This window comes from Oncorhynchus kisutch, linkage group LG26 (genome assembly GCF_002021735.2).
Source record: "Oncorhynchus kisutch isolate 150728-3 linkage group LG26, Okis_V2, whole genome shotgun sequence".
Taxonomy (NCBI): Eukaryota; Metazoa; Chordata; class Actinopteri; order Salmoniformes; family Salmonidae; genus Oncorhynchus; species Oncorhynchus kisutch.
Genome location: NC_034199.2, coordinates 17,440,899 through 17,466,189, shown reverse-complemented (window position 1 = coordinate 17,466,189; position 25,291 = coordinate 17,440,899). Strand labels below are relative to the sequence as shown.

The 25,291-nt window shown below is 43.3% G+C and overlaps 1 protein-coding gene across 9 annotated transcripts in view; it reads right to left on the bottom strand.

The window, feature by feature from the left end:
* Positions 1 to 25,291, bottom strand: part of tns1b (tensin 1b) — a 233,516-nt gene that overhangs the window by 144,787 nt on the left and 63,438 nt on the right. For all 9 annotated transcript variants that reach the window (XM_031806233.1, XM_031806228.1, XM_031806232.1 and 6 more), the window contains exon 3: positions 11,386 to 11,423. In XM_031806233.1, coding sequence (XP_031662093.1) covers positions 11,386 to 11,423 — 38 coding nt within the window. The remainder of the gene's footprint in view (positions 1 to 11,385; positions 11,424 to 25,291) is intronic.

Genomic DNA, 25,291 nt, shown 5'->3' with positions numbered 1-25,291 from the left:
CCAAGTGAGTGCAGTCTCAATCATACAAAAGGAAGGAAGTTCTCAGCGCTGTTCCTCGAAGGATTCCACCAACAGCTTTTGGACTTGAAGGCATGGGCACACACTCGAAACTAGATGGGGGTCGACCCAGTTGAGTTGTTCGACTGTTTGTCTTTCAACTCACTGTTACCTAAGAGGAATGAAGACTTATTACAATGGTACATGATATCTATCTGATGATATGGTCTTTGTCTGAGGGGAGAGTACAGATGTAGGATCTGAATTTGATCTCCCTGTTGCAGGAGAACTTTCATGCAATGCAAAACTTTTTAAATTTGTAGTGTATTTTAGGTTTAAAACTGCTTATGAAAAATGTATCAACCCCTACAAAAATGTCCATTAATTATAATCCACATAATAATTCCTGCAGGATTATTTTCCTTCTGTAGCAAACTGGCTCAAATTAAGATCCTAGTTCTGTACAGTATTGTCTGCAGTGTGAATAAACACGCCCTGAGATGAGGAAAAAGGCCCTGCTTCTAAAACCATTGTTTTCATGTGTTACCGACTAACATAGATCATTTTGATTTGATCTGATTTTTGGGGGGGTGTTAAACATTCAAAGAACACAAGTAGAGAGAGTAGCATGGGTGTGGGGCTGGGGGTTGAAATTGGGAATGAGACGATGGGATGGGTGAGACTTGGGTCCAAAGCTGTTTCATAGGACTTCTTGGGTTTGGGTGACTAGCATTGAGGAATAAAGAAGAAACAATGTTTTTTTTAACTGAACTTGGAAACTGAAATGGGGGCAGAAGCAGAGAACTAGGGTGGGTCGAAAAGAGGAATGAGAAGCAGAACATCCTCTGGCACATTTCCTCTTACGCATTTCTCTTTGCCATTCTAAGCAGAAACGATACATCCTTCATGCCCATTCTTCTTCCATGCCAAACTCTTACTCTGGCCAAAATCTAAGATAATGAAAAAGCTTCCCTCGTCCTCTGCAACAACGACACAGCTTTCCAATTACCCTCTGCGCGATAAATCAGCCTCCAATGGCAAAGTATCGTATCTGAGGTAAGTCGCTGGAACAGGAGAGGAGCGAGCACATGCCAAATGATCTTGACAGCTGCCGTTACAGGAGGTAAGTAAAGAGCAAGCAAGACGGAACAAGAGATTAAGGAAGGACAAGACAGACTCTTCTGGGGTTGTGTTCCAAAAACTTACCTCAGAGAGGATGAGACACTCCAACTAAATACTGGTGGGGCCTGAATCTAAATGTACTGTACGTATATATTTTAGGACGCCCTCAGCCTCACCCTGCTAAAATATACACTGCACTGATTCACTTGAAGGAGCTCCTACAAATTTGGGGTGTTTTCTTACTCAACATTTTTTGATATATCAACTGAAAACACAGGGGCTATCTAGATTTATACATGTACCAAGCTTTGTCAGCAGAGGAAGTTCGCTGGCAGTGAAGTTGAGACAGCTAGACACAGACATATAAATCAGACTTCTGTTCCCTTCAGGTGAGTAGAAAGCTGGGCCAGCTAAAGCAACCAAACCACCATATCAAAGACGTGTCTCTGAGCTTACGTGTATATACAGGTGCCTGGATTTGTCAAAAAAGGGATAGACAGTAAATAAAGAGAAAATAACGGACAGTCATTGTTCTCATGCCAATTAGTGTTTACATTTTTTTTTTAATTACCACCAAAACAGAGAAAAATGCTGAATAGAACCATCATGCTATTATAAATACAGATAAATACAAATACATGAAATTGGAAAAGATTCAGAAACAGTCTTCGTGTTTTTTCTCTCTCCCCTTTGACTCACAATGGAAAAAGCATGTGGACAGCACATGGCAACTGCAAATGTTTGGGCCAAACCAACTGGGTTTCAGTCATTGATGTACTGTATGTTCAACTCTGGGCCACACCTAACCATGACAAAGGTTCCATGTCATCATGAGACTACACCTAGATCTAGACTCCAAGGATTACACACAAGATGACTCCAGTTGATATGTTTTGGGAGCTAAAGACGGGCTATTGCGTATTCTGGCAAAGCACTGTCTTCTGTGCCCCGTGTCCACAACTGAACATTGAATGCTGAAGTTGACCAATGGTAGTTCCAGTAGCAAGAGGAGGGGAGTGTTATTGACTATAACAACACAAAAAGCTTGATACATGGTGGGAGCATTCGGCTAACACCACAGTCATCCAAGCTACCACTACATTTAGCTAAACAAGACGCCAGAACTGCAGCTCTTCCAGTGGTAAAAACAATAAACAACATGGCCATAACTCTCTCATTATCAGCGGGTAATATAATTAAACTAGCTCTCGGGCCGGGACCTATCTGGCCAAGGGAAACGGAGCGAGGAGTAGCAAAAACAGCCTTCCAAAAGTGCCCAAAATGGCTGTCCAGTCCAAACAAAAACATGCTTTTCTTTTGAGGTTAAAAATACAGAGATGGATGGTGAGGGAATTTGTATGGGAGGCAGGAGAAAATGAAAACATACTTCATCAATGTGGAAGGAAGAAAGAAAGAAAGAATAGGTAGGGGTTAAGTAGATAGGAGGTAGGTTGGTAACCTAGCCTAGCAGGTAGCCTAGCAGTTAAGAGCATTGGGCCAGTAACTGAAAGGTTGCTCGTTCAAATCCCAAAGACAATAATCTGGTGATGTGCCCTTGAGCAAGGCACTTAACCCTAATTGCTCCTTTAAGTCGCTATGGATAAGAGCGTCTGCTAAAATGTAGGAGGGGTGATCAGTTAGTGTGTATTTGTGTTCTCGCACTCTGCTTTCTCAGTCCTGCCTACTCATTTCCTTCCAAAAACACACTTTATGCCAGTAGCTGTATCTCTGGCCCGGTTGGTACTCCTTTCAATCCAGACTAACTCCTATGAAGGTCTACAATGTTCTCTGGAAATTGGCTCAACTTCAAATAATGCAACAAGTAATTTAATTGGCAGAGCATTTTGGCAAGGACTATAGTCAACTGACAACATGTTTGGCGAAGGAAAAAATGGAGTGGCAGAATCAGACTTGAATCATGAATGTTTGTTCAAAGAACAATTATTTTGCCATGGCTTGTGTACAGTATGCAGACCGCTACTACACACAGCTCCATTTAGATTTTTTCTCAGGCTTTTTAAAGTCCTCTTTTCTTGCACATGGCCCATCTTGTAAAATCAAACTGACAATCGAAACATTTAAAGAGGAAGGATTTAGCCAGGCAGTGACTGATTCCACAAACAGTAATTAAGTCTGACGACTCCGGCTGGATATAAGACCCTTTGAGTTTCTAATCTACACACATTTCTCTGGCACGTCCGATAGCGGTTCACTCTAGCATTTCTGGCTCCCGCCAATGGCCGCCTAATGCTTTTTATGAACCTCCTGTCTGGGTATGGACGGAGTAATACCCTCAACCCTACTCAACCCCACCCAGCGGAAAAAAAGAAAACTTCCCACAAAATGTTTTCATCTGCTTCCCATTTGGTTGTGTGATAACGTTACTACGACCCTTGTAGAAACGTTTTGGCGAGTCGATAATTGTTCGTTGGATACACACTCTCGCCACAGCCTTCCCAATAATGACTCACTTCGGGGGAAAGAGCCTAATGAATAATTGTGCTTTCCCTCTTAACTCCATTCACCTATATTTATGATGCACTGGAGACATACACTTCATTTTGCTCGCCTTTGGAATGAACATCAGGTCCAACCCACAGACTAGCCCCCCTCCAAGGCAGTACCACTGAACCGTTACTGAACAGCTGTATTTATTACAGTAGATACAATTACTGATGGTGTCACCTCCGACAACTAGAATCTGTGTTGCGGAGTTGACACGCATCAAGCTGAAATATAAAGATGAAATAAGCAAGAGAGATAGCGACCAAAATAGACACTCTAAAGCTGGTAGTACACCATTCTAGTCTGCCATCAAAACTCCACCAACCAATGAAGGCCCCTCCACCCATAAACCCTAGTATAGAGACTAATGTTGATCACTCCACCTCAGTGCACCACAGCTCAAAAGGTACCATTGACTTCATAGCAGACACCGTCGGTACTCCACATTGCCACTCCATCTACAGCCTGTGGGAAGGGACAGGCTGTATTATGTCTGATTAAGAGCTATGTAGAGGCCCTAGGTTTTACCTTCCTGAACTGTTCTCACAGCGGTGGAGTGGGAGAGTCCCACACAGACTGGCTCTTCCTTTCTGTGGCCCGAAGATCTCCAGAATAGTGTTAACAAGGAAAACATGGAGGTGTGGCGTAAAGGGTAGTGGAAAGGTTCATTTGTCACTGGTATTTTACTCGTCGATGACATGACAGCACAGAGCAAACAGCACCTGTACACAGATATAACTTCGCTTCTCCATCTCCTTGGCACCAGACAGCAATATATACACAAACATCGAAGTGACACCTCACATTGGTTTGGGTAAAGCTCTGTTTCCCATGGGTAACAGTGGAATGACAATCCTCTCCCACAAGTCCTCGTCCCACAAATCTCCATCTGCTGTTTCTGCTGCCTCTATTCATCTTTCCACTCACTCTCTCTCTCTCTCTCTCTCTCTCTCTCTCTCTCTCTCTCTCTCTCTCTCTCTCTCTCTCTCTCTCTCTCTCTCTCTCTCTCTCTCTCTCTCTTCTCTCTCTCTCTCTCTCTCTCTCTCTCTCTCTCTCTCTCTCTCTCTCTCTCTCTCTCTCTCTCTCTCTCTCTCTCTCTCTCTCAAACAGAAAACAGAAAACATGTACACAGTCACGAAACATACTGTTGTTACACTCAGTCTGACCATTTGTTTTTAGTAGCGGAGGTTATGCAGGGAGTACGTGTAAGTCTAATCTAAATATGGATGTGGAGATTTATCCCTGTAGCGAGTCAGTGTGGAAACTGTCTCCGCATTAGTGATTTATTACCACCACTTGGATTCCAAAAGTGCAAGATCACATATGAATCAAAACGGAGCATGGGGGGCAATGGGACCATCTTAACCTCACTTCTTTGGTTGGAAATGATTAATAATTAACTCAGGTCCTCAGGCCATGCTGGCTTGATTGACCACTGATTGCGATCAAGCTAGCCTTTATCAACTATCATTCATTACATTAAAACATGTTCATATCAAGGCTAAAAGTGAATTGCAAGCTGCCAAGGATAATTGCAGAGGGAACATTTCTATGATTAGAGAAAAGGGAGGTTTGTCTATTTTTTTCCATGTTTGCTGATTAGGAGTATTTTGAATCGTACTCGCATCACAATTTAATGAAGAAAGAGCATCTGCGTCTTCACAAATCAACCTTGGCTTCACAGAATTCCCAAACACATTTCTTCCTATCAAAGAACTCCAACAACAACACCAACAAGAGAGAACACTATTTAATCTAATGTTATTTCAGGCTTTATACAGTATTGACCCCCCCCCCCCCCCCCCCCCCCAACTGAACTTGGAAACTGAAATGGGGGCAGAAGCAGAGAACTAGGGTGGGTCGAAAAGAGGAATGAGAAGCAGAACATCCTCTGGCACATTTCCTCTTACGCATTTCTCTTTGCCATTCTAAGCAGAAACGATACATCCTTCATGCCCATTCTTCTTCCATGCCAAACTCTTACTCTGGCCAAAATCTAAGATAATGAAAAAGCTTCCCTCGTCCTCTGCAACAACGACACAGCTTTCCAATTACCCTCTGCGCGATAAATCAGCCTCCAATGGCAAAGTATCGTATCTGAGGTAAGTCGCTGGAACAGGAGAGGAGCGAGCACATGCCAAATGATCTTGACAGCTGCCGTTACAGGAGGTAAGTAAAGAGCAAGCAAGACGGAACAAGAGATTAAGGAAGGACAAGACAGACTCTTCTGGGGTTGTGTTCCAAAAACTTACCTCAGAGAGGATGAGACACTCCAACTAAATACTGGTGGGGCCTGAATCTAAATGTACTGTACGTATATATTTTAGGACGCCCTCAGCCTCACCCTGCTAAAATATACACTGCACTGATTCACTTGAAGGAGCTCCTACAAATTTGGGGTGTTTTCTTACTCAACATTTTTTGATATATCAACTGAAAACACAGGGGCTATCTAGATTTATACATGTACCAAGCTTTGTCAGCAGAGGAAGTTCGCTGGCAGTGAAGTTGAGACAGCTAGACACAGACATATAAATCAGACTTCTGTTCCCTTCAGGTGAGTAGAAAGCTGGGCCAGCTAAAGCAACCAAACCACCATATCAAAGACGTGTCTCTGAGCTTACGTGTATATACAGGTGCCTGGATTTGTCAAAAAAGGGATAGACAGTAAATAAAGAGAAAATAACGGACAGTCATTGTTCTCATGCCAATTAGTGTTTACATTTTTTTTTTAATTACCACCAAAACAGAGAAAAATGCTGAATAGAACCATCATGCTATTATAAATACAGATAAATACAAATACATGAAATTGGAAAAGATTCAGAAACAGTCTTCGTGTTTTTTCTCTCTCCCCTTTGACTCACAATGGAAAAAGCATGTGGACAGCACATGGCAACTGCAAATGTTTGGGCCAAACCAACTGGGTTTCAGTCATTGATGTACTGTATGTTCAACTCTGGGCCACACCTAACCATGACAAAGGTTCCATGTCATCATGAGACTACACCTAGATCTAGACTCCAAGGATTACACACAAGATGACTCCAGTTGATATGTTTTGGGAGCTAAAGACGGGCTATTGCGTATTCTGGCAAAGCACTGTCTTCTGTGCCCCGTGTCCACAACTGAACATTGAATGCTGAAGTTGACCAATGGTAGTTCCAGTAGCAAGAGGAGGGGAGTGTTATTGACTATAACAACACAAAAAGCTTGATACATGGTGGGAGCATTCGGCTAACACCACAGTCATCCAAGCTACCACTACATTTAGCTAAACAAGACGCCAGAACTGCAGCTCTTCCAGTGGTAAAAACAATAAACAACATGGCCATAACTCTCTCATTATCAGCGGGTAATATAATTAAACTAGCTCTCGGGCCGGGACCTATCTGGCCAAGGGAAACGGAGCGAGGAGTAGCAAAAACAGCCTTCCAAAAGTGCCCAAAATGGCTGTCCAGTCCAAACAAAAACATGCTTTTCTTTTGAGGTTAAAAATACAGAGATGGATGGTGAGGGAATTTGTATGGGAGGCAGGAGAAAATGAAAACATACTTCATCAATGTGGAAGGAAGAAAGAAAGAAAGAATAGGTAGGGGTTAAGTAGATAGGAGGTAGGTTGGTAACCTAGCCTAGCAGGTAGCCTAGCAGTTAAGAGCATTGGGCCAGTAACTGAAAGGTTGCTCGTTCAAATCCCAAAGACAATAATCTGGTGATGTGCCCTTGAGCAAGGCACTTAACCCTAATTGCTCCTTTAAGTCGCTATGGATAAGAGCGTCTGCTAAAATGTAGGAGGGGTGATCAGTTAGTGTGTATTTGTGTTCTCGCACTCTGCTTTCTCAGTCCTGCCTACTCATTTCCTTCCAAAAACACACTTTATGCCAGTAGCTGTATCTCTGGCCCGGTTGGTACTCCTTTCAATCCAGACTAACTCCTATGAAGGTCTACAATGTTCTCTGGAAATTGGCTCAACTTCAAATAATGCAACAAGTAATTTAATTGGCAGAGCATTTTGGCAAGGACTATAGTCAACTGACAACATGTTTGGCGAAGGAAAAAATGGAGTGGCAGAATCAGACTTGAATCATGAATGTTTGTTCAAAGAACAATTATTTTGCCATGGCTTGTGTACAGTATGCAGACCGCTACTACACACAGCTCCATTTAGATTTTTTCTCAGGCTTTTTAAAGTCCTCTTTTCTTGCACATGGCCCATCTTGTAAAATCAAACTGACAATCGAAACATTTAAAGAGGAAGGATTTAGCCAGGCAGTGACTGATTCCACAAACAGTAATTAAGTCTGACGACTCCGGCTGGATATAAGACCCTTTGAGTTTCTAATCTACACACATTTCTCTGGCACGTCCGATAGCGGTTCACTCTAGCATTTCTGGCTCCCGCCAATGGCCGCCTAATGCTTTTTATGAACCTCCTGTCTGGGTATGGACGGAGTAATACCCTCAACCCTACTCAACCCCACCCAGCGGAAAAAAAGAAAACTTCCCACAAAATGTTTTCATCTGCTTCCCATTTGGTTGTGTGATAACGTTACTACGACCCTTGTAGAAACGTTTTGGCGAGTCGATAATTGTTCGTTGGATACACACTCTCGCCACAGCCTTCCCAATAATGACTCACTTCGGGGGAAAGAGCCTAATGAATAATTGTGCTTTCCCTCTTAACTCCATTCACCTATATTTATGATGCACTGGAGACATACACTTCATTTTGCTCGCCTTTGGAATGAACATCAGGTCCAACCCACAGACTAGCCCCCCTCCAAGGCAGTACCACTGAACCGTTACTGAACAGCTGTATTTATTACAGTAGATACAATTACTGATGGTGTCACCTCCGACAACTAGAATCTGTGTTGCGGAGTTGACACGCATCAAGCTGAAATATAAAGATGAAATAAGCAAGAGAGATAGCGACCAAAATAGACACTCTAAAGCTGGTAGTACACCATTCTAGTCTGCCATCAAAACTCCACCAACCAATGAAGGCCCCTCCACCCATAAACCCTAGTATAGAGACTAATGTTGATCACTCCACCTCAGTGCACCACAGCTCAAAAGGTACCATTGACTTCATAGCAGACACCGTCGGTACTCCACATTGCCACTCCATCTACAGCCTGTGGGAAGGGACAGGCTGTATTATGTCTGATTAAGAGCTATGTAGAGGCCCTAGGTTTTACCTTCCTGAACTGTTCTCACAGCGGTGGAGTGGGAGAGTCCCACACAGACTGGCTCTTCCTTTCTGTGGCCCGAAGATCTCCAGAATAGTGTTAACAAGGAAAACATGGAGGTGTGGCGTAAAGGGTAGTGGAAAGGTTCATTTGTCACTGGTATTTTACTCGTCGATGACATGACAGCACAGAGCAAACAGCACCTGTACACAGATATAACTTCGCTTCTCCATCTCCTTGGCACCAGACAGCAATATATACACAAACATCGAAGTGACACCTCACATTGGTTTGGGTAAAGCTCTGTTTCCCATGGGTAACAGTGGAATGACAATCCTCTCCCACAAGTCCTCGTCCCACAAATCTCCATCTGCTGTTTCTGCTGCCTCTATTCATCTTTCCACTCACTCTCTCTCTCTCTCTCTCTCTCTCTCTCTCTCTCTCTCTCTCTCTCTCTCTCTCTCTCTCTCTCTCTCTCTCTCTCTCTCTCTCTCTCTCTCTCTCTCTCTCTCTCTCTCTCTCTCTCTCTCTCTCTCTCTCTCTCTCTCTCTCTCTCTCTCTCTCTCTCTCTCTCTCTCTCTCTCTCTCTCTCTCTCAAACAGAAAACAGAAAACATGTACACAGTCACGAAACATACTGTTGTTACACTCAGTCTGACCATTTGTTTTTAGTAGCGGAGGTTATGCAGGGAGTACGTGTAAGTCTAATCTAAATATGGATGTGGAGATTTATCCCTGTAGCGAGTCAGTGTGGAAACTGTCTCCGCATTAGTGATTTATTACCACCACTTGGATTCCAAAAGTGCAAGATCACATATGAATCAAAACGGAGCATGGGGGGCAATGGGACCATCTTAACCTCACTTCTTTGGTTGGAAATGATTAATAATTAACTCAGGTCCTCAGGCCATGCTGGCTTGATTGACCACTGATTGCGATCAAGCTAGCCTTTATCAACTATCATTCATTACATTAAAACATGTTCATATCAAGGCTAAAAGTGAATTGCAAGCTGCCAAGGATAATTGCAGAGGGAACATTTCTATGATTAGAGAAAAGGGAGGTTTGTCTATTTTTTTCCATGTTTGCTGATTAGGAGTATTTTGAATCGTACTCGCATCACAATTTAATGAAGAAAGAGCATCTGCGTCTTCACAAATCAACCTTGGCTTCACAGAATTCCCAAACACATTTCTTCCTATCAAAGAACTCCAACAACAACACCAACAAGAGAGAACACTATTTAATCTAATGTTATTTCAGGCTTTATACAGTATTGCCCCCCCCCCCCCCCCCCCCCCCCCCCCCAACTCATCATATTGGTTTCAATCTTATTATTAACAGATTAGTCGTGGGGTCATGAATGTGAAAACAGGACGTGTGTGTATTTGTTGCGGGGAGTGTTGATTGAAATACAGTTTGTTGTCATTTTAAGAACCATCAGACCGTGGAGATAAGAGGTCACATGGGCTGGTCATTACTCACTGCTTCAGAACTTTCCCTCAAAACAATGGGCGGCTATTTATTTACTTACGTATTTAATCATTTATCTGAGTTGGTCAAAACTGTATGCTATTGTGGTGCTCGTGAATTTTCTTTCTTTTTCGACTTCAGACCAACATCGTTTTTTTTTTTACATTGACAATCATCCACCAGATGCATTGCGCTTTAGCTTGTGCTAATTTGTCTTCACCACTCCTATGAGACTGACTGGTAAACCATTGGCACCCTTTGCCCCCCTTGCCAAGCCGCTTTGCACCCCTGGTATTTCCTGTCGGTCCGAGCTGGAGTAGGGTGGTGGGTAGAGCTGGCAGCTCCGGACCATTTCAGTAATGGCTGCCAGATGAAGGGCGGTGATGTATGGTCTGGGTGTGTTTGTGCGTGTGGGTGTGCGTGCATGTGTGCGTGTGGGTGTGCGCATTGAGGAGGGTGGGTGCTATAAGTCTAAAGTCTCCACACCCAGCCCTCCCTCCCTTTCTGTTTCTCTTTCCTCCACTCCGTCCGATCTTCTTCTATGTGCCCCTGATTCAACAACAAAAAAGTCCATCATGTAACAAGTCAGTAGACAATGCAGCGAGGGCTTCATTTTTAGAAGGGGGTGATCTCGAACATGCAAGGGTTCAGCCAAATCAAACACATGCTGGGACAGCTTGGAGTTGTTTTCAGATTCCTCCGATGTTCGGAGTGCAGGAACAGTGTTCCAGGCGAGGCTCCATCCGCCTCATCAACATCACATTTCCTTCTAATAACCTCTGCTTGGCTTTGGTGGAGAGAGAGAGAGAGAGAGAGTAGAGCTCACCAGAGCACTACGCGCCAACAGAGGATAATAGTCTTCGTACAGTTACACTTGGAATGTTCTGTCACAATGCCTACATAAGGCTGTCGTGCACTTGAATTAGAGATGGGATGTGATGGCATAAGTCGGAATGACAGTTTATGACAACCTACAGTACATCTAAAAGCCATAGCTGTCTAACAAGACTGCCTTCCTATTGCGTTGATGCAACACAAGAGTGTTGAAATGTCTATGTGTGCATTGCCTGGAAGATGAGAAAAGCTGTTGCTCTTACCTTTATTTCACATTTCTTGTGGCAAGTCAGCCGGCACACTAGGAGAAAAAAACAGAAGTTTACAGTTAGTTTACATTTCCTAGAAATTCAAACATACATTTCTGAGAAATTAAATGTAAACATTGCTGAGCGTAATGAAACGTGACATTGAGTAAATTAAAAGAGAGTATTGGAATGCTAGGTCCTCGTCCAAGTTCCTCAACATGTTTACTCAAATATTATTGGCTGTTAAAGACTGATGCTGTCCAGTACTGGGGTCTGAGGTTTGGTGCTCTTGGGCGTTTGGCCTTGTATCAGAGACATGGGTCATACACTGTGGATGGGGTCTTGGGTGTCTTGGGTCTGCACATCATTCCACCTTACTCAGCTTTGAGTGGTTGATATAAGAGAGAACCCCAAGATCAGAAAGACTGGAAGGGTTATTTTGGAGTGTAAAACCAACGTATGACATGCATGCAAGTACAAGTGCAAATGAAAGTTGACAAAATGGTGAGGGAGTGGGAAGTTGAGTTACCCAAAAGACAGTATGTTAGGCGGGATTTGGACCATTCGGGATCTCACAACAGTGGCCTGCTAGCCTCTCTTTCTCTCCCTCATTCCCTCCCTCCTTCCCTCTCAGTGATTCCCTGCTATTTCTACAAATGGGGGGGATCAACAGGGGAAAGCACCTGGCCCAGCAGGTCATAAATTGTCAGCCACAGATGATCCCCTCAAAGGTTTGAAAATCAAAAGGCCGTTCAGTGGGCTCAAAGCGGACGCTTTCCAACTCAAGTATGAAAAGTCTATGCTTTCTCTGGAACCACACCACACCTTATGTAACATGTGATTCTTCCTGAATCTCGCCGCAAGCCACATTTTTTACATGTGAGTGTAATATTTACTATGATTAGCCCTTACAGGGGTAGTTCGGGATGTTGGCAATGAGACCCTTTTCCTACTTCCCCAAAGTCAAATGAATTTGTGGATACCATTTGTATGTTTCTGCGTGTCGTTTGAAGGAAGTTGCTCACTAGAGTTAGCGCAATGACTGGGAGTCTGATGGAACAGCTAGCATGCACACTTCCAGTCATTCTGCTAACCCTTGTTGGCATTGGCTCGCGAAACTAGCACTAACTTCCTTCATACTAACTTCCTTCAAAATGGTATCCACTAGTTCATCTGACTCTGGGGAACTAGATAAAGGACCTCATTGCCAAAATCCCGAACTATTCCTTTAAGTCATTGATTTGAAGATTAAAGACGGCCCCTCCCCTCATTGTGTGAAATGGGGTTCCTATCGAGTTAGAAGCTAGAGGGGAGGGAGGGGGGCTTCACGGGATGTTTTTGTTAGCATGTGGCCTCCTGTGCTAACCTTGGAGTTGGATTATGGTAAATGTGCAGGGCCTGGAGAGAGTTGTGCAGGGCCTGGAGAAATTAGTATAGCTAGTCTAATTTGAAGTATGTGCAGGGCCTGGGGGTCTGAGAGCTGAGATACTTGTCTGGGTTTGGTTCTAACCACAGGGGGAGAATCATCCAAGCTGGAAAGAGATGCACCACACTCCAAATTACACTAACCATACTAATTTTAGACCATATTATACCATACCAGTGGGTCATGTGTGTACAACATATGACTCACAGGATTACAGATACCATCAGTGCTCAGGACTCACTTTATCTTACTTCACAAAAAATACTACGAGATCATTTTTACCTCGCAAGTAAATCTGAATGAATATAAATAGCCCAACCATCTAATTAGTTCATAGAATTGTGTTTATATTTAGGCACGTCAGACTACATTTGCACACGAGGGGGTAACATTTGAGAGCCACTTTGAGTCTTTAATTAAAGGCCTTATTGGGAGGAGTGTGGCAGAGTGAAAACCAACACCATGATGCTCCAACCCAGAGGAGACGCTGGTTCCCAGGGTCCAGCACAATGGACTTATTTTATCCAGTCAAAGAGCACGGCACTGTTTAAATACTAAAAGTAATTCACCTTTACGTGTCGGTAAGAACAACTCCATTTACATGTGACTATATTCTTGATATAGCGCGGCCTCTTGTGCCTTATTGCTGAAGTATAGCACACAAGAGATTGAGCAAGAGCTCAACTCATGTACTACCAAAAAGAGAAAACACTACACTATATTTGTCTCTGGAATACCACCAATCTATGCTCCTCCCACCTCATCACACGGTGCAGATACACTGACCAGCTCTGTGCCCAGCACGTGATCCCTGAGTAAGCATACTCCCCTGGGGAAGAGTGAAAGACAGCGAGGGGAGGACTTCCATATTGGGTGTGAAGGTGGCCAGCTCAGAAGGGCCCGGTCAGGCTTTTGCCTTGTTAGGAAGTTAGAGCTCTGCAGTGTAAACAGGGGAGAATTAAAGAAAGAAGGGGGACGAAGGAGAGGGTTAAGAAGGGATGAAGATGAGGGATAGAGTTGTGGGTAGAGAGGAGAGGCCCGAGTAGAAGAGATACATTGAGATATGATGGGTTAGAAAAGCAGAGGAGGCAGTGGAGAAGACAAGGGAAGGATGGATTAGAAAAGGTCACAGAGACGGAGGTCCAAAACCAGGGAGATGAAAACAATTTGTGACTAGCAAAGAAAGAAGGGGAGAAAGTGAAAGAATATGCGAGAATACGCAAGAAAATAAAGAAATGGGGGGAGAGGATGGATATAGGATAACCATTAGCAAGCAATGGGAGTTGGGTGTTGGTCCACATGGAAGAGATGATGAGGAGCATTGAGGGGCTGGTTCCTATCTGACTCATGGCTTGAGGAATGCTCTTTAGGAGGGAGGGAGGGAATGGGGCTAGGGCTATTTCCTCACCCGGGTCCTCTGTAATGGGTCAGGACTCCCAAAGGGATGGGCTAAGCCCAGCGAGAGAGAGAGAGAGAGAGAGAGAGAGAGAGAGAGAGAGAGAGAGAGAGCACAATCAAGAGAGCAGGGCTCTCTCATTCACACACACAGACCCTATAGGGCACATACAATATACACACAAACAGTCCTTTTCTCACACTTACAGTACTTATACACAGATGAACTAAATACACACACACCATGTACCATCCACTGTCCTGCCCCCTACAGTACATGTAAACATCCTGCTCTGCCCATTACTGTATACTATGACAGACACTTAAACACACTCACATGCATGTACTTAAATACACGCACACACACTTTGCACAGGATTACTTTGACCTTTAATACTTAGGCCCAAACTATGTGCTTAGTATACCACAGCTACACAAGTTTCCGAATCACCATCCCTCACCGGGGCAGCAGTGTATCTACCAGAGTAAATGTTTACCTCCTGCTGTTTGTGCTGCTAACATGCCGAGTAGCCATACAAACAAACCAGCCACACGCACTGCTGCACTGTTAGCAGTTTTTGTAATTTTATCAGTAACTTACTGTATTACTGATAGTATGATACTGTATAAACTGAATACAGTAGACTATTGTAGAATCCACAGTAAAATACGGTACATTTGTGTTACAGCACACTATAAGACCTTTCTGTAAATTCACAGCAAAATGTGTTTTACAGTATTAATGATGATGCATTGTGGGAAAATTGTGTGGGCAGGTAAATAGTCTCTGGCTCATTAACATATTTTAAGGTGTTTGTTGTACCCATGAGTGAGAATGCTGTAACCCCACCGAATACAGTCATATACTGTATCTGAGGAATTCTATAAACCCTTTGAACACTAGTGGGTGCATGGTATTGTTGTGTCACACTCATGAACATACTTTGAGACTTGTCTCACAGTAGGCTATATGTGTTGCACTCGTTAGTGAGAGTGCTGTACCAATTGCAGGGATACGTGGAAGTAGTTCCCTAACAATTACATGTATACTGTATAGGAAACAGATCAGTGGCAGCAAGTCTGTAACCTTTAATGGTTGAGTGGCACGCCATATCCTTTATACAGGTTTTGCCCTCTAGTCACTTTCAGTTCAGAAGCTTTGTTAAAGGCATAAAGTGCAAGTAAAAAAAAAAAACTATCCGTTGGTATGCTGTAATGTATAATTTAATATTCTCTATTAGCAATTTCTGATTTTATTATCAAAACAATTAAACAATAATGTATTGTATCACTGTTTGCAGTATATATTTACTGCAGCATACTGTAAATGATGGTGCATTGTAGAAAACAAATATTGTGGTAGGAGAAAGAATCGCTGTCTCAATATCCTATTTAAAGGCTTGCCTTGTAGGTAGCCGTATTTGTTGCACCTGTTAGTGAGAGTACTGTACCAGTTTAAAGGGATAGTTTAGGATTATGGCCTTTTATCTACTTCCCCAGAGTCAGATAAACTTGTGGATACCATTTTTATGTCACTGTGTCCAGCATGAAGGAAGTTAGAGGTAGTTTCGCAGTGTTTGGAAACCAAGGCTTTCTGAAGGCTTCAACACATTTACCAAATTATGCCAGAAAACGGTTCATTACTCAGAGCTTCATTATCTGTTCACAATGCATATCTGCCAGTCAGCAATAAATAGCAGCGTGTGATTATCAGATATAAAAATAAAAAAATCGCAACTGCTTTCAACAAAATTCTTTGGCGCTGCAGTAAAATCGTCAGCTTTATTCATCTATAATCAGTTGGAATACCAAGATTACTTTAAAGGTTGAAGTAATCTTGTGCAATGTGTGTGTGTGTATTTAATGCTTTACTAGTTGTTTTTTAATCTATGGCATTATTTAGGATGCTTAAGACAGAAGCTTATACTATACTAAATCAAATAAATTATTTGAACAGTACAGAAAGTGTGGTTTAACATAAAACAATATCAATGGGATTGGACCTCATACCCTCACATTCCTGAATGTTCCATAGTGTCCTACTCTACCTGCTAAGCTACTGGTCAGGTGAAACAACATGTACAAAATCCTGTCCAGTAGAGGTCGAAGTCTGAAAGAAGCTGGAAATCGAAGAAAGCACCGAAACCACGGCAAAACCGGTGGGATCTCGCATTTTGCGAGAAAAAAACACAAAATGAAATGAAGATTCGGTTGTCACGGATTAAGTACTTCTGATAAAGTGATACACACATCGGCACACTGTTTCGAAGTTAGCCGCTTAGCTATTTCAAAGCATACCTTGGAGCTCCGGTATCAAATATAACATCACTAGTTTCACAATCCAATGCTAACTAGCTTTAGCAGAATGATTGGAAGTCTATGGGTATCTGCTAGCATGTTTTGTCTAACCCAAGGAATTCGGTCTAATATACAACAGCTGTCAGCCAATCAGCATTCAGAGCTCGAACCACCAAGTTTATAATGTAAATTATATTACAGTAATTTTGGGTACCATAAAATTGATTACCATAACATGGATTTGAATAGCTGTACTGTAAAATAAATTGCAGTAACTTACTGGAAAATATCTGTTTTACAGTTTGACTAACGGGGGTGACAGGTGAGTGTGTGTGATGGGGTGTGATGGAAGCATGTGTCACGCCTTGGTCAGGCCAGGGTGTGACATGGGTTATTGTGGTGTGTTTTTGTCTTAGGGGTTTTGTGGGGTGTCTACGTAGTCTATGGCTGCCTGAGGCGGTTCTCAATCAGAGTCAAGTGATTATCGTTGTCTCTGATTGGGAACCATATTTAGGCAGCCATATTCTGTGAGTGTTTTCGTGGGTGATTGTTCCTGTCTTTGTGTTTGCACCAGATAGGGCTGTTTCGATTTTCGTTATTTTTGTAGTTTCTGCTTGTATAGGGTTTTCCTTCATTTAAATAAATCATGAATCATCATCACGCTGCATTTTGGTCCGATCCTTGTTCTACCTCTTCGTCAGAGGAGGAGATAGAAGAGAGCCGTTACAGCGTGTGTGTATTTGTATGTGTGTGTGTGTGTGCGTTACGAGGTCTTAGCTAAGCCTAATAATAACCATACCACACCAAACCTTCACAAATGTTTTGTAACTTTATTAGGGCAATATCAAAAGTAGGCATAAGTCAGGTCATTGTTTATTGGGAAAATACGAACAAGTTATTCAATTGCGGCATTAAATTAAGTTGTGCATCGCGCCAGTGGAAAAACAGACCCAAATAGACCAGTGCTGGTTCGGATACGAGAGACCCGTTGAGATCCGAGAGTAGAAACAGACAGAGAAAGAAACCTCTGACCGAGCGCTGTCAGCGCCATCAATAAACGAGCGATATTGGCCAAATGATCCACAGTTACTTGTGCTTAAAATCTGCCTATAACAAATGACAAAAATATATTTATTACATAGTTTTGATGTGTAGCATATAAATATAAATACAAAGGAAGAGAAGCTTAGGCCTAGAGAGACCGAGAGAAAGATGGAGATATGCCGGGACACATTTCCTGACACTGACATGCATTTCTTTATACTACAGATATAGGTGTACAGAAAGAGGATAATTCCTTAATTTTCGATCAGATTTTTTTTAAACATAAAGATAAGCATTATAACATTCTCCCTCACCTCAAGTTCAACTGTCGGAATCATTTGTAAAGCTGGTGCGCACTGCCTTCATAGGCCTGCAAAGCTAAGCCTAACAATAGCCATAAGACAATAAAGTTTCATAATTTTATTAGGGTAATATCAAAAGCGGGCCTAAGTCAAATCACTGTTTATAGGGAAAATACGAACAGGTTATTATACACTGAGTGTACAAAACATTACGTTTTTGATTGAAGTGGATTTAACAAGTGACATCAGGAAGGGATCATAGCTTTTACCTGGATTCACCTGGTCAGTCTATTTCATGGAAAGAGCAGGTGTCCTTAATTGTCATGTGTGCTCCGTCTCCGGCCTCTAGGTCACCAGGCAGCTCGTTATGGCGCACATCTGTCAACATTGTTGCACCTGCATGTCACTAGACTCACCTGGACTCTATCACCTCCCTGATTACCTTCCCTATATATGTCACTCCCTTTGGATCCTTCCCCGGGCATTATGGTTTCTGTTTCTTGTCTGTGGGTTGTGGGTTGTTCGTGTTTCCTGTTTTGTATTATGTTCCGTTTATTTTATTTAAACACTCACTCCCTAAACTTGCGTCCCGACTCTTAGCGCACTCGTTATATTCATGTTTTGTACACAGTGTATTGCAGCATTAAATTAAGTTTTGCAACTTCTGGAAAATGAATAATAATAATGTATTGCTATTTGTATTATCATAATTATTATTATTGTACTTTTAATATCATCATACAGCTTAAAAAATACAATTAAATGAACTACATCTAGACCTATCAGATCAACATAAAAATTTGGCCAACGAAAATGTGTCAACAAAATGAAACAAAACAGTTTTTTCATGTGGAAAGACCTAGTTTAGATGTGTCACGCCCTGACCTTAGTTATCTTTGTTTTCTTTATTATTTTGGTTACGTCAGGGTGTGACAAGGGTGGTTGGTTTAGTTTTTGTATTGTCTCAGTGTTTTTGTCCTGTATTCGTTAATTAAAAGGAGAATGTATGCTTATCACGCTGCGCCTTGGTCTCATCAATATTACGAACGTGACAGAATAACCCACCAAACCAGGACCAAGTGGTGTGAAAAGGAGGAACAGCGCTTAATGGGGAAATGGACCTGGGAATAGATATTAGATAGAGCAGGACCCTGGACACAGCCAGGGGAGTATCGCTGTCCTAAGGTGGTGTTAGAGGCAGCGAAGCGTAGCGGCGATACTACGAGGAGAAATACAGGAGAATGGAGGAACAGCGAGGATACGTGCCAGCGCTCTGCATTTGCAGGGTGAAAATAAACATCCAGCCAGGACAGGTTGTGTCAGCTCTACACTCCAGACCTCCAGTGCGCCTCCACAGTCCAGTACGTCCTGTGCCTGCTCCCCGCACTTGCCCTGAGGTGTGTGTCACCAGCACGGTACCACCAGTTCCGGCACCACGCACCAGGCCTACAGTGCGCCTCGGCAGTCCAGAGCGTCCGGCGACAGTACCCAGTCTAGAGCGTCCGGCGACAGTTCACAGACCAGAGCGTCCGGCGACAGTTCACAGTCCGGAACCTCCAACGACGGGCCACAGTCCGGGGTCTCCAGCGACGGTCCCCAGTCCGGGGTCTCCAGCGACGGTCCTCAGTCCAGAACATCCGGCGATGATCCACGCAGCGAGGGTCCCCAGCCTGGGGCCTACGGCGAGGATCCGCAGTCCAGAGCCTCCGACGATGATCCACGGGTCAGTGATACAAGAGCGGACTCAGTGTAAAGAAGGGGAGTGGCGTCCAGAACCAGAGCCGCCACCGAGGTTAGATGCCCACCCAGACCCTCCCATATAGGTTTAGGTTTGCGGCCGGGAGTCCGGACCTTTGAGGGCGGGAGGGGGGTGACAAGGGTGGTTGGTTTAGTTTTTGGATTGTCTAGGTGTTTTTTTTAATATCTAGGGGTTTCAGTATGTCTAGGTATATGTAGGTCTATGGTGGCCTGAATTGGTTCCTAATCAGACAGTTGTTTATCGTTGTCTCTGATTGGGGATCCTATTTAGGTTGCCATTTTGGTTTTGTGGGTTATTGTCTATGTGCAGTTGCCTGTCAGTACTCGTGTTATATAGCTTCACGTTCATTTTGTTTCTTTGTTAGTTTGTTTAGTGTTTATTCGTTAATTAAAAGAAGAATGTATGATTATCACGCTGCGCCTTGGTCTCATCAATATGACGAACGTGACAAGATGCTTAAATACTGTAGGAGTATACACCCCACACAAGTGGCTCAGGTAGTGCAGCTCATCCAGGATGGCACATCAATGCGAGCTGTGGCAAGAAGGTTTGCTGTGTCTGTCAGCGTAGTGTCCAGAGCATGGAGGCGCCAACAGGAGACAGGCCAGTACATCAGGAGACGTGGAGGAGGCCGTAGGAGGGCAACAACCCAGCAGCAGGACCGCTACTTCCGACTTTGTGCAAGGAGGAGCAGGAGGAGCACTGCCAGAGCCCTGCAAAATGACCTCCAGCAGGCCACAAATGTGCATGTGTCTGCTCAAACGGTCGAAACAGACTCCATGAGGGTGGTATGAGGGCCCGACGTCCACAGGCGGGGGTTGTGCTTACAGCCCAACACCGTGCAGGACGTTTGGCATTTGCCAGAGAACACCAAGATTGGCAAATTCGCCACTGGCGCCCTGTGCTCTTCACAGATGAAAGCAGGTTCACACTGAGCACATGTGACAGACATGACAGAGTCTGGAGAAGCCATGGAGAACGTTCTGCTGCCTGCAACATCCTCCAGCATGACCGGTTTGGCGGTGGGTCAGTCATGGTGTGGGGTAGCATTTCTTTGGGTAGCATTTCTGTGCTCGCCAGAGGTAGCCTGACTGCCATTAGGTACCGAGATGAGATCCTCAGACCCCTTGTGAGACCATATGCTGGTGCGGCTGGCCCTGGGTTCCTCCTAATGCAAGACAATGCTAGACCTCATGTGGCTGGAGTGTGTCAGCAGTTCCTGCAAGAGGAAGGCATTGGTACTATGGACTGGCCCGCCCGTTCCCCAGACCTGAATCCAATTGAGCACATCTGGGACATCATGTCTCGCTCCATCCACCAACGCCACGTTGCACCACAGACTGTCCAGGAGTTGAGATGCTCAGATGAGTTAGCGGATGCTTTAGTCCAGGTCTGGGAGGAGATCCCTCAGGCGACCATCTGCCACCTCATCAGGAGAATGCCCAGGCGTTGTAGGGAGGTCATACAGGGACGTGGAGGCCACACACACTACTGGGCCTCATTTTGACTTGTTTTAAGAACATTACATCAAAGTTGGATCAGCCTGTAGTGTGGTTTTCCACTTTAATTTTGAGTGTGACTCCAAATCCAGACCTCCATGGGTTGATACATTTGATTTCCATTGATGATTTTTGCGTGATTTTGTGTGATTTTTGTGTGATTTTGTTGTCAGCACATTCAACTATGTAAAGAAAAAGTATTTAATAAGAATATTTCATTCATTCAGATCTAGGATGTGTTATTTTAGTGTTCCCTTAATTTTTTTGAGCAGTGTACAATAATAAAACAAATGATAATAAATATGAAAATAAATAAATGAAAGCTGCATCAAACCTGAATAGCGAGTTGCACACACTTTCCATTTGGCCGCACCAACGTTCTTCTCACCTTTGTCCACTAAAACATGTCCCAGAGGATATTCACCTTGTAGGCTTCTTTTCACTATACTTTTTCTCTTAGAACTTTCCTTTTACTTAAATTAAAAAGGCCATCTTTACAATCAACAGTAGCCAAGGCCAAAGCTCCTTTCACTCACTCTCTATCTCATCAGCAGCAGGCGCACGTGTGGTGAGCAGCCAGAACCAGTTTCAGCTGTACATAAGCTATATGTTTTATTGAATTGCAATTGGCTGACACAGTTTACAAGCTCACACAGTTCTTATCACCTCACACACATTAAATTAACAGCGGATGGGTCCACTCGGTACATTTTAATTGCACATAACCAAGACTCATGGCAATTATATCAGACCTGACCCAGATCTGAGACAAAAGCCAGAATTTAGTACACGGGCCCACTTGGGTACAGGGTCGAGTCTCTGAATGTTGGGTCTGTTGGACCCGTGAAGACCTCTGCATACTTTTGTCTGCATGTACAAACATTCCTATGTCATACCCCTACCTCCACCATTCTTCTGTCCTGAGTCATACTGCTCCGTCCTCTACACACCTACAGTATCATCAGTCAACAGTCCTACGTTGGCTGGCCACCCCCTTGTCCTTGTTAACTCAGGTTTTGACTGACCGAGGCGTTTCTTCCCGTGAGGTTTCGAGGGGGATAGGTAATATCCTGAGAAGAATATCTCCCCCAAACCACGTGGTGGATGGGAGTTGGCTGTGGGGAGAATTTTGTAGAATAGGAAAGTGCAGAACATTTGTTTCCATAACTAGATTTTCTATATGGATTTCCAGAGTATAGGGTATATCAAAACTGGTTTGTTTAACCAGCTGTTTCCTTTGATACATTTTCCAGTCTGTCGAAGGGGCTGCTTCTTACACAAGTGTTGTGCAGTGTGTTATTTCAGTAATGAAATGGGAGTGTTGCAAATGTTCTCAAACTAGCCAATGTAGTCTGCATAGTTCACTATCAATCCCTTATTTGATGTTTATAGCACAGCTCACGTTGGAGCCATGAGGTAAAGGTGCATTCTCTATACAATATGTTTGTTAACTATTAACTACACTGAACAAAAATATAAACTCAACATGTAAAGTGTTGCTGTTTCTTGAACTGTAATAAAAGATCCCATAAATGTTTCATATGCACAAAAATGTATTTCTCTCAAATTACATTACAGCCTTACTATAAACTTGATTAATTGTTTTCCCATCAATCTACACACAATACCCCATAATGACAAACAAAGACAGGTTTGTAGATTGTTTTTCAAATTTTTGGAGAAACAAAAACTGAAATATCACATTTATGTAAGTATTCAGACCCTTTACTCAGTACTTGTTGAAGCACCTTTGGCAGCTATTAGATCCAATAATATTATTGGGTATAACAAGCTTGGCACACCTGCATTTGGGGAGTTTCTCCCGTTCTTCTCTGCAGATCCTCTCATTCTCTGTCAGCTGGATGGGGAGCGTCACTGCACAGCTATTTTCAGGTCTCTCCAGAGATTTTTGATTAGGTTCATGTCTGGGCTCTGACTGGGCCGTTCAAGGACATTCAGAGACTTGTCCCGAAGCCACTCCTGCATTGCATTGGCTGTGTGCTTAGGGTTGTTGTCCTGTTGGAAGGTGAACCTTCACCCCAGTCTGCAATCCTGAGCGCTCTGGAGTAGGTTTTCATCAAGGATCTTTCTGTACTTTGCTCCATTCATCTTTCCCTAGATCATAACTAGTCTCCCAGTCCCTGCCGCTGAAAAACATCCCCACAGCATGATGCTGCCACCACCGTGCTCCACCTTAGGGATGGTGCCAGGTTTCCTCCAGACGTGACGCTTGGCATTCAGGCCAAAGAGCTCAATCTTGGTTTCATCAGACCAATTCTGCATAGAAGGCCAGCATCGCCGAGTCCCCTCTTCACTGCTGACGTTGAGACTGGTGTTTTGCGGGTACTATTTAATGAAGCTGCCAGTTGAGGACTTGTGAGGCGTCTGTTTCTCAAACTAGACATTCTAATGTACTTGTCCTCTTGCTCAGTTGTGCACCGGGGCCTCCCACTCCTCTTTATTTTCTGGTTAGAGACAGTTTGCGCTGTTCTGTGAAGGGAGTAGTACACAGTGTTTTGCGAGATCAGTTTCTTTGCAATTTCTCCCATGGAATAGCCTTCATTTCTCAGAACAAGAATACTGTTGAGTTTCAGAAGAAAGCACTTTGTTTCTGCCCATTTTGAGCCTGTAATGGAACGCACAATTGGTGATGCTCCAGATACTCAACGAGTCTAAAAAAGGACCGTTTTATTGCTTCTTTAATCAGCACAACCGTTTTCAGCTGTGCTAACATAATTGCAAAAAGGTTTTCTAATGATCAATTAGAATTTTAAAATTATAAACTTGGATTAGCTAACACAACGTGCCATTGGAACACAGGAGTGATGATTGCTGACAATGGGTGTCTGTGCGCCTTTGTAGATATTCCATTTAAAAAAATTGTCAGTTTCCAGCTACAATAGTCATATACAACATTAACAATGTCTACACTGTATTTCTGATCTACATTATGTTAACAAAAAATGGCTTTTCTTTCAAAAACAAGGACATTTCTAAGTGACCCCAAACCTTTAAACGGTACTGTACATGTGAAAAGTAACCTTTCTGAGCACAGATGAAATTCATGTTTATAATCCACTTTATTCAAGTAGTCTCTGCACCGTCAAATACCTATGTGGGTGGGCAGTCTGTTTGCTGCAGTATGGCGGGTAAGGAGAGGTCGTTTGTTCGGCTGGCCTGTAGAAGCAGCATATTTGTTGTTCTGCTCCCCTCTGGTGGTGGACTTCACTCAACAGCATTTCTGAATGTCTTAACTGAACAGCAATTGTGCCAAGATTGTCCTTGGAGACCACAATCTGCTATCTTTCAGCCGTGTCATGTTATTATCATGTTATTACCTGAAAACAGTGTTATAAATCTAAAACAGCATTATGATAGGGCCATTGACCTGTAATGTCTAGAGAAATCCAGTAGGGGGCATTGGAAGTATAACGTCAACAAAACAGAAAGGCTGTTTTCCAATAAGGACATGGAGGTCCAATCAACCGCTTGTTGGGGTGAGTGTGAAGCTGAGGCCCTACAGCTGTGTGTGTGTGCGTGCATTTGTGCATGTGTGGGTGCATATAAACTGCTTAGTGCTTTCTTAAAACCATCTCCATAATGTTACATAATAATTCCCCTCCTATCTTGCCATTATGGTAATCTCAGCATATGACCGTTTAACTGATTATGATAACGACATTACACTGAGGAGACAACGCCAATCCATCATGCAGAGACGAACCAATGGTCATGATCATCCATCTGATCTTCTCATTTGGCTAAGGACTAGGAAAGGGAGGGGACCAACACAAAGATGCTTCATACAGCAAGTGACTAAACACGTTAGAGTAAGAGTGTGTGTGTGTGTGTGTGTGTGTGTGTGTGTGTGTGTGTGTGTGTGTGTGTGTGTGTGTGTGTGTGTGTGTGTGTGTGTTTGTGTGCATGCATGCATTTGTGGACTTATGTGTACTGTATGTTCCCATGTTTTTTCAAGCCTGATGTTTTAATGTATGTATATGTGTAAGCTCATGTTTAAGTAAAAACTTTGATGTACTGTGTGTTCCCCTGCATATATTTATACAATAGAGAAGCACAAGCGTGAGTGGACACATGTGGTTGTGTGTCAGTGCCTACAGTTGTGTTACACCAGATGAAAACCTGAGTTCTAACCTCGAGACAGAAAAACTAAGTGAAACAGAGGTGTGCATAGAATGTT